Source organism: Andrena cerasifolii, chromosome 8, assembly GCF_050908995.1.
Source record: "Andrena cerasifolii isolate SP2316 chromosome 8, iyAndCera1_principal, whole genome shotgun sequence".
NCBI classification, from domain to species: Eukaryota; Metazoa; Arthropoda; class Insecta; order Hymenoptera; family Andrenidae; genus Andrena; species Andrena cerasifolii.
In genome coordinates this window covers 1,944,007-1,963,587 of record NC_135125.1, presented here as the reverse complement: position 1 = coordinate 1,963,587, position 19,581 = coordinate 1,944,007, and the positions used below count along the sequence as shown (strand labels likewise).

The 19,581-nt window shown below is 39.7% G+C and overlaps 1 protein-coding gene across 7 annotated transcripts in view; it reads left to right on the top strand.

Annotated features, from left to right (window-relative positions):
- Tlk (Tousled-like kinase) overlaps positions 1-19,581 on the top strand; it is a 262,049-nt gene that overhangs the window by 75,319 nt on the left and 167,149 nt on the right. For 5 of the 7 annotated variants that reach the window (XM_076818236.1, XM_076818233.1, XM_076818235.1 and 2 more), the window contains one exon: positions 16,494-16,594. The exons of 1 other annotated variant lie outside the window; for it this stretch is intronic. In XM_076818236.1, the coding sequence (XP_076674351.1) occupies positions 16,494-16,594 (101 nt within the window). The remainder of the gene's footprint in view (positions 1-16,493; positions 16,595-19,581) is intronic. One more of the 7 variants, XM_076818237.1, reaches the window with a different exon arrangement.

The window sequence follows — 19,581 nt, the reverse complement described above, 5'->3', positions numbered from 1 at the left end:
AAACATGTTTTTAAACAAAAAATTATTTAAAAAAGGCCTTAAAATGCGCTCTGGGTATTTCACTCCATGCCGAAAACACGCTTTCTTCGTTCCCGGGTCGTCATTAAGATTCGTCTCGTCGTAATTAAGTATGTTCGCTTTCGGGACGCGTTCCAACGTTTCCTCTGAGTGGTCAAAATATTTTACAACCGTCTCGACACCAACAGCCGCTCTCGCGCGAGAAGTATTTTGACATCTTCTTTCGGTCAGTTCCGTTTTGTGTCACCTCATGAAGCCCATGTACCAGTCCTGGCCGGGTGTATTGTTAACGAATTCAAAAATATTTTTCCCGGCCCTGTCCCAGCATTGTGTAATAATTTTGTACGAGATTTTAAGGTTTATTTTCTCTTAGCAGCACAAAGTTCGGAGGTGACAAAATTCACTTGGAAACAAAATTTTGTTTGTGTAATTTTTTACTCTGACTGAAAAATTACCATATGATTGAATTCGCTATTATATTTTTCGTTTGACCTTGGAGAAATTATTGTTATCGATTACAAAACACCATATGTCCTAATTACTTCACAATAAAATAAAATAAAGTTTTTCCGAAAAGTGGGCAATATCAACCCGGCGGGCAAAGTCACCCCAGTTTACGATACCGGTGTTTTTTCGGTTTTTCTTTTAGTGACATGGTAGGTTTCGGTATTTTCCGGTAATACCTTCATAACCCTTATAGAATTGGAACTATTATATAAAAATACCGGTATAACGTTATACCCTTATATAAAAATATCGGAAGGTACATTAGTAAACATTTACGGTTATTTTTTCGGTTTCGTATTCCATTAAGTCTAACTTTCAAGACATTTTTAATTATATTTTTACGATATTTTGAATACGATATTTTTAAGGTATTTTTAATTAAAATAAGTAAACCAATTTAGACAGCAATTTAAAAGTAAGTGTAGGATACATGAAAATGCACAGCAGTTGGTGATGAATGTTTGCCTTTATCATAATTTATAAATTTACATATTTGGTGTTAGCTCTAAGCATTAAAATATCATTAATAATGAGATCAGATAAATTGTAGCGTAAATAGGACAATATACATTTCAAAGAGGAGAATAATCTCTCAGCACTAACTTGTGTCGGAGGTACTGATAAAGCTATTTTGGGTAACGAGTATAATTCTTGTATATTATTTTGATTTGTGTTCGAAAATTCTAAAATGTATTCTTTGGAATCCAAACGAGGATATTCTAAAAATTTCCTCGGCATACTCATGATGTCCAAGCTATATGTCGAAGTACTAGCATCGCGTTTTTTTTTTGCGTTTGGAGCGCTTGGGTCTACAAAAAGTACCCGCAGTTAATGGGTTAACATTTCCTCAACATCGTCTGCCTCACACTCATCTTCACATGCAGCTGAATTGCTCAGTGCACAGTTATTATTATCACGCAACGTCTGATGTTCTTTTTGTATTTTTTGTTTGTATTGCCAAGTACGTATTAACTGGTTATTAAATCGTACATCAAAAGACATTCCTGCCAGGAAAGCATCGTTATTAAATAATTTTTTTTCTCGAGCTGTCATTGCCTCAACAAGTCTACATGCCAATGAGGTTTGGATCTTGGCACTTTCTAAAATTAGAAAGTGCCAAGAATGTAAATACGTCGTGACCACGTTCGATAAAAATCTCCAATCACAAGTTGTTCTTCTTGTAGTCGTTTGGTCGCAATGCGCGCTGCAGTTAGGGAACGCACTAGATTTTCAAATTGTATCCATGTTTGATGATGTAAATATTGATCTTTATTTTTTTTGTCACAGCACTCTTTTAATTCCACAAGACGTTCCAACACATCCAATGTTGAGTGCCAGTGTGTAGCGTAGTCTATTATGGGTTTCTTCTTTTGCATTGCCTTTAATATACTTCTCACTCCTGGTGCTCGTAACTTTTTACAAACTCCTCTAGCTTCACTTATTATGGCTGCTGTTTTCTCATCTTTCAAAACATCCGAGACAGCTAACTCGAGTGTGTGAGCTGCACAACGGATAGATCTAATTTGATATTTTAATTTATCAGCGTTCTCATCTTTATCATTCGAGTTTAAATTATTTAAAATGATTTCCTGGTCATCCGATAGCGAAAATTCATATTCTTCATGCATATCACTAATATTTGTTTCATTAAGAGGTACCAAATTACAACTACCGCTTTCGCTATCGCATTCGCTGTCGCTATCGTCTTTACTATTACAATTTTCTTGATGATCGTTCCCTATGAGTTTGACGAGCTTAATCGTGTTTGATCCGTCATCGGTCGTATAAATATGATGTATAGATATTCCGTGCTATGAGAAGGACATTTTTTAAAATTTGTTTTATATTCATAGCAGTATGTCTAGTATAAACTTCTTTCACTGCTAGAGTATTTAGAACCAGTTTCATTTCATCCACGTACTGAACATTTATTCCTAAAAATGAACGATCCATACAGTCGCGGCATCGATTTTTAGCGACACTAATTTGCCACAGAATTTCTTCCTAACTTCTTCTCGAAACAAGTTTGCCATCGTTATAACGGCATTACGCACTAGGGATGTGCGGGTAATCAAACGTGTCGGGTACCCGAGCGGTCGGGTCGGGTCGGGTAAAGTCGGGCGTGCTCGAACGGGGGCCCGGGACAGACGGGCCCACGGGTAGTCCGACTGTGTCGGGTAGCTGGATTATTTCGGGTAATGCGGTGTTTGATAAGTTGATATACGTATTCAGCGTTTTTAAACAACCGAGTACTCGACAAGCATGTACAAAACTTTTTACCTATATGAAACTTCAGAATAAGATAATTTTCACGTGAAAAAAAAATGCTTCTAACGGATTTGTTCAAAATCCTCCTTAAGTAAAAATTCAACTTATGCACCTTATACAAAATTAATATACAGGTTGTATCAAATGAAATTCATTTTGAATAAACCCGTTGGAAGCATTATTTTTTCACGTGAAAATTATCTTATTCTGAAGTTTCATATAGGTAAAGATTTTGTACATGCTTGTCGAGTACTCGGTTGTTTAAAGAAGCTGAATACGTATATCAACTTATCAAACACCGCATTACCCGATATAATCGAGCTACCCAACACGATCGCGCTACCCAAAGTAATCGGGCTACACGACACAGTCGGACCACCCGCAGACCCATTTGTCGCGGGCCCACGTCCGAGCCCGCCCGACTTTACCCGACCCGACCCGAGCCCGAAAAGTCGGGTACCCGCACACCTCTATTACGCACTTCTTGGGAAGAAGTATTTAAATGCGAAATTGAACATGACGGTGTCATATTAATAATATTTTGGAAAGCGGTGTCATTAATTAAACTAAAAGACCGTCCATGAATCGTTATTAAATTTACGCATTCATCTAACATGTTCTGATTTATGCGTTTACTTTTATTATTAGAAGTTGCTTGTTCCACTTCTTCACTTCTTCGCGTTTGCTTGTGAATTATAACTCTTGTAAATTCAGTAGGATGATTCGAAGACAAATGCGACAACAAATTGGTGCCGTGTTTTCCCTAAAACTACGCAAATATGAGTCATAAAATAATAATCAAATACTTACAAACACTTACTGCGACTTGATGACCGCATTCATTAAATATGCATGTTGATTTATTATTTGAATTTATGTGTGTTACGTCCGAAACCGAGATGGGGATTGGTGATTGATTCCGGAACGTAAAGAGGGACCTTGCCCCGTCACCTCCGGCGTAACCGTAATCCCGGCCGGTCACACTTTTTGGAGTACTGTGCGGGGCAGGTGGATCGGCATTAAAGATCGAGTAGGAAAAGAAGATATGCGTGTTTCGTCTTGGGACCGTCAGCCAGACTCTCATCAGTAGGGTTATAGCTGACGGCCCCTCCCCTAGACGCACGGGGACTAAGAGGAAATAACTTGGAACTTGTATCTAGAGACGCGGCAGCGTCTCGACGCCAAGTACATGAAAGACACCCTGTATATGTCGACTGTCGCTACCGCTATCATTTACTCGTCGCCGGGCTATTCCAACCTAACCTGAAACTTATTTCATTAATATCTCATCACGCCCGCAATATTTTCTAATTTTAAAGGCATTTTTCTTATGTAAACCGCATATAAGCTTTCGAATAAGACCAAATTCAATAAAATCGGCCCACGCATGACAGAGATATCGTAATATCGTCTCATGAATCTGTCGGAAATGGTAGGGATTTTTCTTCTGATTCTTCTTTTTATTCCCCAACCAAATTTTGTCGACATAATACGTACACGCGATACACGCACACCTTCACTAACACATGTTTCGTTCGTCGTTTCGTCGACTCTCGGGACCATTCGGCAGGGATTGTCGTCCGTCATTGTACATATACCTTGTACCCAGACCTATACCAGTCATTTAAGAAGGAACCCGTTTCGCACATGTAGAATGAGCCCAGTGGCTCCGAAAAAGCGTTGGTGGGGGTACAGCCAATAGTGGCTTCTCCCGACACCAATGAGCATCAACCTGCGCAGAACCGGTCTAAACTCGTCGGTCAGCAGGTTCCTTCTTAAATGACAGGGTGTATATGTATACTATTGAATTAACCTACCAAGTGTCAAATAAGGTAAGTTGTCAAAATTTGAAATGTCACGAGTTTTCACACTACATATGAGACTGAATTATTGTCTCAATTAACAAGGTAAGTCGCCATAGTTTTTTAATAGATTTTTTTATGCAGAGTCACAGGCTTGGAACGTACATGCATATACAAAATAATATATTATAACAAATTGTATTTAAATTATCAGATATTTTTATACCAGCAAACTATTTTTAATTTAGAGTTTTTATGGATCCTGTAGAAATGAAGGGGACGCACAGGCTTGGATAGAAACGAAGGAGACGCACAGACTTGGAAGTTGTCCGGAGAAGGTTCAGAGAAGCATCTTCTTTCGTAGAGCAAGTCACATTAGTGAAGAAAGTTCGCTGAAAACACATCTCCCCTGATGCTTTTCAATTTTTTGTGAAAGATATTCGCAATACTTTAATTAAAATCCACAGTAGTTGCCACGCTATTCATTAATTCATTAATTTTTTAGGTTCCCATTAACAATATTTCAATTCAATGAACACACTAAACTAATTTTATTTCAAAACCAATAAATTGTGTGTTGAAAATATTGGATCTCTTCGTTCATTTTCGCTGAATTATTACCATTAGCATTTCAATTTCCTGCAACAAGACTTTCTGCCATATGCTCTCACCTCCTTCGGACACATTTTCTAGTTTCTACACCTATAATAACAAAATGCCACTCTATTTCTATATAAGTTCTACGTTAAGTTATAACTAAAATAACTAAAATGTGGATTTTATATACTTACAGATAATCGAAGCAGAAGATGATGCAGTGTGATCTACGCCAGAGAAAAGATTGATTGAAACATAGTATTATTATTATTATATTAATTAAATGATTTTATTCAGCTTCGATCCTCTGTTTCCTTCTTGTATGCTTGTTTTATATCTGAAAATTCAAATTTAAACCAATTCCACCAATCCAGTTGTCTTGATGCTTTGCAGGCGTGTGTAGTTTGGATGACAATACAATATATTAAAAAAAAAAATAACCCCGAGAGGATGAAAAAATTATCCAGTCATCAATAAACACTACAAAATGTGTCAAATCACCACAAAATTACCTTTGTAATTTTTTTTAGAGAAGATAATGAATTGCCAACAAAGTAACAAGACGATCTATACGCGTACGCAGCACTAATTTATCCAACAATAAAAAAATGTTCCAACTATTTTCGACTGATCTACATATTTGCAGTCTCATCTGAGTTTTATTGAGCGGATATAAAATCAATTTATTTTTATGAACACTCTAGTCTATAACTTACCTTTCATCAACATACACATAGGAGGTGTATTCATTAAGTATGATAAAAACCCATTTTAAAATAATAATATATACAACAATCAAATTAATGTAAAAAAAAAATTTAAAATCTTATTAATCTAAAAGGCAAAAATAAAACTATAGATAAAATCAAATTTAAATTAAATTATTTATTTATTTTATATAATTTTATATATATCTATCTATCTCACTGAGGGCCGCCGCGGCCACGGCCACGGCCCCGACCACGGCCCCGGCACTGGGATGCGACCAAATCACGGAGGTTAAGGGCTTGGGCCTGCAGGCTGTTCGCTTGCGTGCGAAGCCGAAATGGTATTTTCATACTACATGCGTATTTAACTGTATATGTAAGATCCGGACCGAATAAATAAGGCTGAAAGCGTAACCAAAAGGCGTGGGTAAAAAAGAATTTGGCCCGATCGCGGCGGGACGTGACCGATGGCACATTTTCTCGGTACGAGGAGGGCTCGCTCTGACCGACGGGCACGTCAAAAAACAAAGCGGGCGACCGGAGCTCACGTGTGTCATGGCGTCTGAGAATTCTTCATCATTTCCTTGCATGTAAGTGTGCTTCATTATTATTAGTTAAGGTGTACGCATAATGAAACGAACATATTTTCAACGAATAGGTTATTGTTTCATTACATGTGTAAAATAAGAGTCTTCGCAGATTTTTGGTAACCTATTTCTTCATTGAAATGTGTATCGTTTTAGTTTCAAGTCCCTTGGAAGGAAATTCAACAATTCTTCTCGTCAGTAGGAGAAGGAAAAGAGAAAATATTATTTTTGTTAAGTGACGTTTATTTATATATAATTATACGTATGATATTAGTTTAGTGTTTATTACAATTTTTCCTTTTTTACAGGTTGGAATATTCCACCAAAAAAGTAAAGTACACTCGCTGAGCTGCTGTGCGCTATTCCGAGTATATAAGCTTTACTGGCTGCGTCGCGCCTTATCTTATTATAACATCACTCGATAGGCTGCATTGCGCCGTGTCTCGAGTATAACAACTTTCAAAAAAAGTTGGGCGTCCGCGATCGCATAATCGCCACGCTTATATATATATATTATTGTACTATATAGTGTACTAGAAATATATAGAATAAAAGTATATATAATTCGTCATGTCTGTAATTAATAGTACTGATATCTTACCCCTCAGTTTTAATAATATGCAAATTCTGAATAGAGGGGAATGGTTAACGGACGACCATATTGAATATTTTCATAAATTATTACAAGCTCACTCTAATTATAAAGCACACGAGACGTGGAGAGTTCAATTGCCTGATACAATCAACCAGTTCCTGAAAATCAGGATCACATACAGATTTTGCACCAATGCGAAAATTTTGAAACCAATACAGGGGGGCACTGGGTTTATAGCTCTTATAAATATAATGAAAGAAGACTTTATATTTATGATTCTCTTAATTCCTCGAAGTTGCATAGTCATCATAAAACTTATCTTGAGAAGTTATACCCTTTTTTGAACAAAGATAACGGCAAAATTGACAAAGAATTTATTGAATTTCCACAAGCTCAGCCTAACAGTCGGGATTGCGGAGTTTTTGCGATTGCATTTGCTGTCTCGTTATTATTCAATATATTACCAGAAAATGTAACGTACAAACATGCGTTGATGCGTCAACATTTGATCCAAATGTTTCAATCTAATCGTATAGAATATTTTCCATGCATTCAGGATCAACAAGTAACACGTTGTGTGCACGAATATGAATCTGCAATTGATAGTACAATTAATAAAAATCATCCTTGTGGTAATGATCCTCTCCCTGATAGCCAGATTTGGGCAGCAGAATCTGACATCAGAACCGTAGTCGTCTGTGTCCGCAGATGGCTGCGTTCTGAGGTGCAGAGCCTGATGTCAGATCGGCAGCAGATCCGCAGCAGATTCTGCTGTCTGCAACGGTCCTGACGTCAGACTCTGCGCTCTCATGCCAGAGCCAGATCCTGCTACCAATCTGATGTCAGTCTGGAGACAGATGGTTATCAGGGCTATTTTAAATCGGTCAAAGTGACATTTCAAACGAAAAAGATGAAATATCCTCAGTTCAAAATGTACCACTTAGTGATAAATTCGTTTCGAAGTCCAAAATCACCAATATATACGTACCATGTAATAGGACAGAATACAAGTCTAATTATTATAAAAGACATAAAGAGGAAATTAGTTTAAAAAGAGAGGCTGCTTATAAAGCAAAAAAGGGGGAGTGTAATATGAAAAAAGGCAAAGATTGTAAAAAATGGAAAAAGGCATAAAACTTTATTATTATGAATATTATAACGAACATTAAGAAGGTATCATAAAAAAGAAAAAAATGAAGTATGACGCAAAAAAAGAAGTGAAATGCATAAAGGGAAAAATTTATTATGAGCTAAATAGACAAGGTATAATCAAAAAGGCAAAAGTGCATTATGACGCAAATAAAGAAGGTATAATAAAAAGGCAAAAGTGCATTATGACGCAAATAAAGAAGGTAAAATCAAAAAGGCAAAAGTGCATTATGCCGCAAATAAAGAAGTGAAACGCGGAAAGCGAAAACATTATTATCAGCTAAATGAAGAAGGTATAATCAAAAAGGCAAAAGTGCATTATGCCGCAAATAAAGAAGTGAAACGCGGAAAGCGAAAACATTATTATCAGCTAAATAAAGAAGATATAATCAAAAAGGCAAAAGTGCATTATGACGCAAATAAAGAAGTGAAATGCGGAAAGCAAAAAAGTTATTATCAGCTAAAAAAGAAGATATCTCCAAAAAGCGGAAGGTATATTATGATGAAAAAATACGTAAAGGAGATGATTATAATAAAGTAGCAGAACGTCGTGTTGCTCTGAAAATAATAAAGAAGTATCTATATATTGCTGTAACAAATAATAATAATATAGCAACCAAAAAATATAAAGAAAATTATATTAAAAAACTTTTAAAAAATTATTAGCCTGCCATATTAGGCAAAAGTACATTTTGGAAATGAGGAAACTGTTGAAAGTTTGTAAACAAAAAGTGGAAGTTTCCTTAACGCGTGCAGCAAAATGTTTAGAAGTTGATGACACGATTAATGCTTTGTGTGGACAATCCAGACATAGGTCTTCTTCAGAATCATATGTTATGGAAAGTTCGTACCATACTTTCAGCGGTTTTGAATCAATCATACTGAATTCGGTAAAACTGTGAACCATAGCACTAATTTCGTAGATCCGGAAAGCGGAGCTTATACACCAAATATAGAGTCGTCATGGCGTGTTTTGCGAGCTCGACTAAGTACAGGTGGTATTAGAGAAGATACACTTATTGACCACATGTGTGAATTTCTATGGCGTTTTGAAATAAAAAGAGATGGGAAAATATGTATGTGTTGCTGATTAATAAAACCGTTCTAAAAACCTAATCCAAGCCTGTAACTTTGATCATTGTAATTCCTGTTGTGGGGGGGGGGGGGGGGCGCTCGCGGGCGCGTAAAGCATGGTAGCGAACCGATATGAGTTCGGTAATTATTTGTTTGAAAAGTTTTGACCATTACGCAGGGTATCCGCGGGAAGATTGAACAGCTGGATATCTCCTAATGTATTGGAGGTAAAAAATAATAAAAATATGGCGTTGCATGGTTGGAGGGGGCCAATTTATTAGCGCAGACGATTTTTTTCGATTATTATTTTAAAGATATGATGGTCAAGTTCGGTTTTTTAAATGGAACTATATTTTTTGAAGAGGTGAGTTGATAGTGCGTTCTGAGACAAATTCAATAAGCATTAATGTATACACTTGATTTCCACTGGTTTTTTGTAATATTGCGCTTGCAAATTTACTGATTTTCACTGGAAGAAACCCCGCTGAAATAGCAAGGACCGCGAACGGTCTTGCTAGCGTCACGGGTGACCTTGCCTGTTGAAACAGATACCTACCTGCCAAAGGTCTGGGTTAGGAATGGCAGGCCCAAAGGCTGGACAATTCTTTTCCGTCAGAATTGCTACTTACTAATGTTAATGTTTCAAAGCGTCATAACATTTACTCAATTTCCTCATTCAGACTGAATTTTCAACTTCAATAGTCTTTTATTTCGCACTTGCTCCTACGCTCGGATGGCCGGTTCTTTTGGGAGGGATGCAAGTTCGATTGGATAGGTTAGGAGGTGTGAAAGTTGCTAGACCAAATTTCTAAACTATAGGGAGCAGATTGTATTAGGACCAATCGGATTTGAAACATTTTTTTCCTTCTGTTGTACTTTGGGAATTATACGAGAAAAAGCAGAAATGCCTATTTCACTTTGAGGTTAGTTTTCACCCCCTTAAAGGACAGTAGGTCCCGAATGAAATACACCCTTGTTCTTGTCTTGAATCACTCCATAAACCCACAAAGTTGCGTTCCAATCGGTGAGTGCGAGTTCGTGGTGTTCCCTTGTAAGTAAATACTAGTACAGTATTTCCTCGTTACGGGCTTGGTTTAATGTACACGATACGGACTTTTCGCTATCCCCACCACTTCTGTCTCACTCTTGTCCGGCGAAGGCGAGAGCGAGATGGAACGAGAGCGAGCGAGAGGCAATGAAAGCGAGCGAGGACGGTACGAGACAGATGACGCGTTGATGTTTTGTCTCGCTCCGTCTTTCGGACGCCTGACACTCTGTCCTTTGCGTGCGCGACGGGCGTGCGCGATGGTCGCAAGCGCTTACCGTGAGCCGGGCCTGCGTCAAGATTTTGCGAAGCGGTTTTCGTGCTCACGGTAAGCGCTTGCGACCATCGCGCACGCTCGCCGCGCACGCAGTGTTCCATCTCGCTCCTTCCTTCGGCCAGAAAGAAGCGAGAAACGAACACTCGGAATTAGGGCTCTGTTCACGATACGGGCTCAACGCCGGTCCCGACCAGCGAGCCGCTAACGAAGAAATACTGTAGTATGTACTTAAAATTTTCCATCATTTACTATCAAGTACCAGTAGAAGATTATGCATACGAAACCTAGTATTTGCTGTTACTTATACTTATTACTTTCAGGCATTTCCTTATTTTTTATGCATTCGGCCCTAACACCTCGTCCCTAAACCGCTGAAAAGTCTGGGCCGCGTTTCGTAGTCCGAAGACATTTACGGGAATTCGAAGGGTGTCGTGATCGCGGTTTTCGGGATATCATCCGGATGCACCGGGAGCTGATTATATGCGTGCACTAAGTCGACCGTCGAAAATATCGCCTTGCCGTACAAACGTTGTGCAAAGTCCTCAATGTGCGACCCGATGACTTTCGGATTGGCGCGTTGTTCCGCCCTTCACCATTGCCTCGAATTCCGTCTTTGTAATCCTCAATTTATCGGGGGCTAGACGTCGAGGTTTGAAGGATACGGGTGGACCGGACGTGGTCCGAGTGTGGTGGCACGTAGCATGTTTTGTCGTTCGATGTCCTCCCGACGGCCGCATAACATCCGGGAACTCGGCGAGAATCGCGTGATATCTCGATTCTCCGGATATCGCTTTCACACTTTCGGGACGGCCCGCGACGACACACCCGACCGCGGATAACGTGGTGATGCCGTCAAATAACCTTTTCGAGCGTATATCGGCGATGAAGCCGTAAACTCCAAGCAAATGCGCTCCGATAATTGGCATCGTAACGTCCGCGATGACGAATCGCCACAAAAAATCCCGGCGTAACCCAGATTCAGGGTGGAAGGTGACGCGCCCGTACGTCGAGATCGTTGAGCCGTTCGCCGCGTAAAGTTAGTAAGTGGTCTTCTCACGTAGACCGCGCACTCGCGAGCGCGGAAAGACACACAGATGGGATTCGGTATCCACCATAAAAGTGAGCTTCGTATCGCGATCTGTGACGCATAAGCGGTTGGTTTTAGGCTCGGAATCGCTTACCGCCATTAACCATCCGACCGTTTTCCGATGCAAACGTGCATGGGTCGCGTCACTTTTTTGCGCGGGCCCTGAGCTTCCGATGGTACCAGCACACGCTGTCGTTGGGGGTGTTCTCCCGGCTGTGGTTGCGCGAATGCGAAGCACTGCGGCGCCGACCTCGCGACTTCGAACGTGCCCGGCGAAAATTGTCTCTGCCAATGCGAAGAGCCGCGATTTTGCGACGAAGTTTGGACAACTTCGCGAGGAGATCGTCGTGCGGCCTCGATGCGGCGGCAACCTGGGCTGAGAGATGAGAACAGCATGCACACCCCTCGGAAGGCGGCCCATCCAGAGAGACTTCAGGAAATCGTCCGACACTGTATCGCCCACGAGGTTCTGCAAACGCCTCACAAAAGATCAAGGATTTTCGGTCCCCGATCTCCTCATATTTTAGTAGGCGTCGTATATTGTATTCCCTGGAGTCGGAAAGTCGCCGAATCAATTCCGTTTTCAGCTTCTCGTACGTACTACATACCCATCGCCGGTGGGTTGTTGATGTTGTCGAATACCACGTCAACGTACGTATTTTCCAAGTTCACGCTAACACAATGGTACTTCATCGAGTCTTGCGTGATTCCTGACAAGATGAATTGTGACTCGAATTGTCGGAACCACGTTGCCGAGTTATTCGCCCCAAACGGTGTGATCCGAATGGAGACACACGCTCCCGCCGGCAAAAGTACGGCGGCTGCCGTCTCCGGATTGCTCGTTGCAGTGATGCCACAATCGTGAGCGAAAACCCACGGGCTCTACCACCTCTCCACGACCAAACGTATCCCCTCCTAGCGTTAGTACGTACCACACAAACATACCCCTCCTTCTATCCGTGTGCCGCATGCGCTGGCCTGACCGGCGCTCTCCGCCGAGAATTCGTTTTGCGGACATTCAAGCACTTGGGTCGCAAACAAAAAATCCGAGGTTCCAATTCCGACCAATTGCGATTTTTTTTCAACACGACGAATTCATTGCGGCAACATTGCACGGGGAGGACATAGAATTATTGCTGCAACGTTGCATCAATGTTGCGGTGGAATATTGCACGGCAACGTTTCTGCAATAGTTACGGCAACGTTGCGGCAACGTTTTCACAATGCTTCTGCAACGTTCCTGCAATGTTGCCGCAACTACCATTTAAACCTAAAATATTTCCGTTGTTTTTAATGATACGAGAAAATGTCTAAGGAAAAAAATGTTTGCTTCAGAGAGACAATTATTCTGATGGAGACGACTTTTTCTCAAGGTTTTTTTTTAATGGGATGACGTATTTTCATTACTGTAATGTTATAGCCAATAAAAATACAAATTCAACCATGTATAATATGTTGTCCTATTTATCTAGCAATCATTTTTATCCTGAGACATTTTCCCGTATCATTAAAAACAACGGATATAATTTAAGTTGAACTGTTAGGTGACTCACCGTGTATATTTTAATGTGTAGAATGGCACAGGGTGGAAGTTGTAGTACATACCTACAGTAGCGGACAAAAAAGTTTCCACTTTTTCGAACCACCGTCTATTACTTTTTAATATCAACTTCAAACTGCAGTATGTGCCCAATATACATATCTTGAAAGATAATTAAAAGCTGTATAAGACCCAGTTACAGTTGAATTTATTTAACTAACAAATAAAAACCCTACATAACATTAAACAAGACAACACATTTTTAAAGCCAACAAAAAGTTACCACTTTTGAATATTAATAAAAAAATCTAATATTTTGTGGAGGCACCTTTTGCTTTTAGGACAACCTAAAAAGTTACTAAACGTGGTAACTTCTTTGTCAGCCCCAAAAATGTGTTACCCCGTTCAAAGTCATATAACACTTTTGTTTGTCAGTTAAATAAATTCAACTTTAACTGGGTTTTGTAGAGCTTCAAATTCTCCATCAGAATATGCATATTAAACATACCACAGTTCCAAATGTATGCTAAAAAATAACAAAAATAGAACAAATCGAAACAGTGGTACTTTTTTATCCGCTAGTATAGTGTTACAAAACCCTAATGGAGTTTGTCAAACTGAGCCTTCGTTTTTGAATAATTTAAGTTTAAAGTTTTGCACGGTAGGGTATAAGTTCGAATACGTTAACAGTCTCATCAATCAGTGGTTGTAGTTGCGGCGGTAAAGTGTTCGCCTACGACGCTACAGGTCGCCGGTTCGAAAATCCCCTTGGAGGAAAAGAATTTTCATAAGAAAAAACGGTTTTTTTATACTTCTATGATTTCTGCACACATTCAATATAATATAATATTAATATATAAATACTGTTATTTATATTTTTGGCCCTACTGCCCGAAACGTTGCAGGAGGCGGATATAGGATTATTTCTGCAACGAGAGTATGCTGTATGGGATAGTAAACTAATCCTTCCAACTTCTCAAAAAAACTCAAGTCTTTGGACTAATTTTATAAAAGTTATTCTGTTCTAAAGGGTATCCGAATACTTTTACTCAAACTTAGGTATGCGAATTTGTTAACATTAACTTTCTGAATATAATTTAAATTTCTGTACGTTTTCGTTTGGTGTTGTATATTTATCGCGAGTATGCTTGTAGTTGTAACGGGCATGCGGCCTCTGCAGACTGCAGTTATAGACTTTCCCGCTACGAGACCTTATACCGAGGAATGGAGAGTGAGCATACCACGGTCGAGCTCGAGGGCGCACCGACTGCTCTAGGGCAGACTTAGTGTGCATCCCTGCTTTAGAGAGTATCACTCACCAGGGCAGTGATAATTCTATTTTGTCGGCTAGAGAAAAACGATCTCAGTTTACAAATTTCGTACTTTGTTCATGACGGGAAATATGTATCATGACAAAACAACATGATACATATTTACATTTTTTTAATAACAAACAATAAAGGTTCTTAAGAATTGACTTCCCTGCGTTTTTCTTATGATCATCTTATTTTATATAAAAAAAATCCAGCTCTGTAAACCATTTTAGGTTACATACATTGTCACTAGCACCAGATGTAGTTGACTTTTTAATCTTGTCCACATCTTCTACGCCAAAACCTTCAATTTGCAAATATTTTTCAAGGCAGATTCACACAGCCGTATTTTTATAAATTTCGGAATTGATTTCCAATAAGCACCAACGATCTCTGTACAGAATAACGAACTTAAAACTTGTGTCTTCGTTATTTTTTTCGCCATTTCTGATTAAAAACACAAACGCATGTACAGTTAGGTCTGGGTTAGGTTTATACTTCAGCCGCCACTGGATTGAGCCGTCTAGACGATTCCAGTAATGCGGAAATGTTGTGTTCTAGATGGTGGAGGTAAACACTGGCGTGAAAGAATACTTTTCATTCATTCGAAACCTCTTGTAATAACGGCACTATACTGGAATGAAAATAGTGTTTACAATCATAAGTTCAATCGTAGTTCCAATCCAGTGCTTGATTGGTATCACTGGACTGGACTAATGTAAATCCAGCTTTACGCGTGTTCATGGTGTAGCGCGAGCGAGAACAGGAATGTTAAGAAAAGGAGCCGGCTCACTAGAGCGGGCCAATTTCCCTTCAATCATTGATTACGAAACAGCTTCAGACCGGCTAATACAGTATTGTCTCGTTAGTGGCTCGCTGGTTAGGACCGGCGTTGAGCGCGTATCGTGAACGGAGCCCTAATTCCAAGTGCTCGTTTCTCGCTTCTTTCTCGCCGAAGGGGGGGGGGGGGCGAGATGGAACACTACGTGCGCGGCAAGCGTGCGCGATGGTCGCAGGCGCTTACCGGTGAGCGGGGCCTGCGTCAAGATTTTACGAAACGATTTTCGTGCCCACGGTAAGCACTTGCGACCATCGCGCACACAAAAGACGGAGTGTCAGGCGTTCGAAAGACGGAGCGAGACAAAACATCAACGCGTCGTCTGTCTCGTACCGTCCTCGCTCGCTTTCAGTGCCTCTCGCTCGCTCTCGTTCCATCTCGCTATCGCCTTCGCTGGACAAGAGTAAGACAGAAGTGGTGGAGATAGCGAAATGTCCGTATCGTGTACACAATACCCGAGCCCGTAACGAGACAATACTGTATATCTGACCTCTAGAATAACTATCTGCCCATGCATGTGTCCTTATTACATACCATGTAATATCTAATCTTTGTACTCTAAAAATTCGCCGTTATTCACTGTGAGTGACTGTATACTCTCAATGGCGAGAAAAGCAAACGAATTTCATCACGAACGTTACTTATTTGGGGACTACCTATCGGCCATGATAACAGCTAATATCAAAATACACAAATATTACACAGTAATTACAGTAATTATACATTGTTATACATCTTTGGATTTAAAGTAAAACGAAGTTTTCATTCATCTGAAAAAATAATAAAAATTTCTAAAAAAGTGGGTAAATTTAATTTTCCAAAGACTTTTCCTGCAGATCTATAGGCCTTCAGATCTAGTATAAAAATTATTCAAATCTATTTCGATATCTTTAAGGGGCGACTGGATGAAAGGGGCGGTTTCTCCCTTAAAGTACAAAAGTAGCACCAACCAAGTGCCTCAAAGTTCTTAGGTTGGACCAATAAACAATTGTGCAACGTGTTATCAAAGTCGTCGTGTGTTACTTACCGATCGTCCCGTGTTAGTCGAAAAAGACTGTAAGTGTAATTTGTTATAACTTGCTATTTCAGGCGCTGGCGTCAAGATGGAGCACTTTCAGGCCACCCTGGACCCAAGGAAGCAGGAGTTATTGGAGGCCCGCTTTCTCGGAGCAAGGGTAAGCTGTATTTTGGTATGTCTTTATACGTGCACGCCTGTGTACGATATCGCCCCTCCCCTCCACATTTAATTTTTTACTCCTCTCATTTCATCCCTACTAACAAAATCCCTACTACTTATAGCTTGATAAGGATAGATTTAAGTAGAAGAAAAGGCGTACAATTACCGTTGACAGCTAGTGATGACAAGTGGTTTTTACATAGTGATCGTTGTAGAACAGTGTGAAGAATGAAGAATAGAACTTTATATGAATACGGTATTGTTAATGTAGACTTATAAATTTTTTTAAATTAGTACGCGAGCTACAAATTGATGGGGTTTTTATGGCACCGGCTTAAAACCGTTATGATTTGGACACCGGTATTAGGCCAACAAAGCTATACCGAAACCAATATAGTCCCGAAACCCATATATTATTGAAAACCAAAAGAAGTACCTTCCAGTTTTCCTATTGTAGCAATGGTAGGTTAGCCCCTATGTGAATACCCGGGTACCCTTCTGCACGTTCTCGCTTAAAATATTTGGATATTCTTCCGAATGACCCCAGTGGCCGATCGACAGCAGATTTGAGGGGACAGATTGGGAGGGCTCCCCATCAGGGTTATGTGTATGCACTTCAAAAAAAAAAAATTTGTAGAAAAAAAATAACAATAATTTAAACCGGACACTACAATGTTAGATTTAGGCTCCCCACACCCTTCCCACCCCTCCGCTCAAACCACGTATCGATCGGTGACTGGGGCCATTCGGAAGTACAGTCAAATATTTTATGTTCCCGGCCAAAGATTTTCAAATCCGGCTAAATCGTCGTTATTTGACACATTTACTATCGATGACTGCTTCAAGTTTAGAATTTTGTTACTAGAAAATAACTAAACTCAGAAGTTAAAGTTGATTATACGTCTGTTCAATAGCCGAGGTACTTGATTACTCTCATACGAAAATAAAATATTTTGTAGGAGAAAAGGTATCGGCCGATCGGGTGCCTGGACCGGGAATCGAATTCGGGATCTTTCGCTTGCCGGACGACTACTTTAACCACTTTTTTCAATAAACATACGTTTAATAACCCAATAATACAATGACAAAAATATATATCTTAAACGTATAAAAGGAAAGACGGATTACAAATTTACATTAGACCAAAGACCCTCGTACAGGTATACGCAGTTTCTTCTTGATTGTCGAAATTACATATACAGTGATGGCACTGTGGTATATATTATGTATTAAATCTAATAAAGGCACTTGGATGTTGTCTTAATAATATAGTATAGAAACAGGTATTAAAACTATACGGTTTAATGACAGGCGCAGGAGCAATAGAATACAAGAATGGAGAAAGAAGGGGGAGAATGGAAACTTATGTTAGTATTGCGTAAATCTTAAAAATCTGGGTAGATACCCTGACATGTGGAGGAACTGTACGGACATTTTACGGTTAGACATTAAGCGCGTATGATAACTAGGTACTATCACATTTTGAAAGGTTTTAACAGTAAGATACTATAAATTTGTACTAAAACTTCGCGCACTAACTAAATATAACCATCTGCTTCCTCGGCACTATTTAATAATATGTACATGTTTATACAGCTAGGCTAGATCACATTTGTTGAAACGTTTAGTTTCGGGCGGAGAGTATGAACTATCCTTAGTCTTATCATCTTAAAGAAGGGTGATTTAAGTTAAAAGGTAATAGAGTAATAAAAGTATTGAAAAATAATAAAAGTTTGGTGCTCCTAGACTAATTCGAAACACCACTTCTGCACGTGCAAATTATTATTCGTGGGTATTTGTAACGGAATCCCTTAAGTACCTACTTAAGAGTAGAGGGGTTTTCTTCTTTAACCACTAAGCTACCGAGAGCCGACGTCGACTCTTCCTCTCTAATTGAGCATACTAAACAGAACGGAGCGCCACCTATTTGCCCAAACCTGCACGATAGGCCATTTCCCAAATAAACGCCCACAAATGATATGTATAGTACTTCCTCGCTGAACGTTCGCTGTTCGGGAACGGCGTTGAACATTTATCGTTAAGGGAGCGCTAAATCCGAGCGATCGTGTCTCGTTCCTTTCCTGCCGAGTGGGGGAGCGAGATGGAACGCTTTGCGTGCGCGTTCGGACGAAACCGGTCCCATATCGCACGCATCGTGACTACTCGACGCATGCGTATTATCCACCATCAATAGCACCATTAAATGTGATGCTTATTTTCGCACTTCTTGCATGCCACACTTTTGAACGTGGCGTGCATATGGAAATTTTGAAATTAGAAATATTATATACATTACTAGCAAAATACCCTCGCGCTTCACTTCGGACCTAGGAGATATTAAGCACTCCGAGAAACCATATGTTACCTTTTTCCACCCCCGTAGAAGTTGATTAGAGCTAAATCGTCAAATTTGTTTTTAGGCACTTCTGTGGGTAATCTTTGCAAATAAAAACCAAGTTGATATCTAATGAGGCCTAGGAGATATTAAGAAGTCTGAGGAAACACATTTTACCCCTTTTCAGCTCCTTAGGGACGTATTTTCCAAAAATCCTTTCTTAGTGGTTGCCTGTGTTATTAAAATCACTGTACCTTCCAAATTTCACTTTCCTAGGTTAAACGGTTCGAGCTGGGCGTTGATGAGTCAGTCAGTCAGTCAGGACTTCTTCTTTTAGTAGTATATATATATGAGAGAGAGAGAGAGAGAGAGAGAGAGAGAGAGAGAGAGAGAGAGAGAGAGAGAGAGAGATTAATTATAAACGAAACACGTAGAAGGATAGTGTTTGTGGAGAAATTAGCCATCGTGTCTGTACTACGTAGATACGTACAGGTGTACTATAAGAACATGATACCATGCGTATTTGCAGTATTCGAATTCGAAATATGTACAGAAGCGCACGTAAAGGAACAAATACGTATGCGCGCATTATGTGCATTGGCTCCCTCTAGTCGGATTTGTAGTAGTTGCTGCGCGCATCATGCGCCAGAAGTTGGCGGACTCTA